We start from the raw sequence: 525 nt of genomic DNA on the forward strand, positions 1-525 counted from the left end.
TTAGTGGTGAGTTTGTGTGCAATGTGATGGATGAAAAGCCAAAGGACCAGCAGCATATATAATAGCTTCATATCTGCTTCCAATCAATCTCTTATCTTCATAACGAAGTGAAGCTCCATTAAGACCATAATTAACATTAGACAGAAAGTTACAACTTTCAAGAGGAGACCAAACTGGTTTCACAAAACAAGAATGAAGTGGATGATCAAGTATATGATTCTGAATCTTCAACCCTTCTAATGGTGCATATAAGTAACCATTTTTATCTGTCTCAAACACCTTATAGAAGCTAACATGACCCTTGTGGTTTTTACAAGTTACACTTACTTTGGCTGAAGGAATAGGTTTAGCTCCAGTTAAAGACCATGTTCCAAAGTGTTCACAGGTTTGGCAGTATACTACAGCTTCAACTACAACCTCTATTTTCTTCTGTATTGGATGTGGAACATTTTCACTTGCTTTGGTGTAAGGGAATGCCACTAAGAGAAGGAGAGAAAGGATAGTGAAGAAGTTCCTTATGGCCAT

The 525-nt window shown here is 37.3% G+C and overlaps 1 protein-coding gene across 1 annotated transcript; it reads right to left on the reverse strand.

Annotated features, from left to right (window-relative positions):
- Positions 1-525, reverse strand: LOC109342613 (non-classical arabinogalactan protein 30-like). The gene has a single exon (XM_019580557.1). It carries the CDS (start codon positions 523-525, stop codon positions 1-3), a length of 525 nt encoding a protein of 174 aa, XP_019436102.1.

The sequence above is a fragment of the Lupinus angustifolius genome, chromosome LG03 (assembly GCF_001865875.1).
Source record: "Lupinus angustifolius cultivar Tanjil chromosome LG03, LupAngTanjil_v1.0, whole genome shotgun sequence".
Lineage (NCBI taxonomy): Eukaryota > Viridiplantae > Streptophyta > Magnoliopsida > Fabales > Fabaceae > Lupinus > Lupinus angustifolius.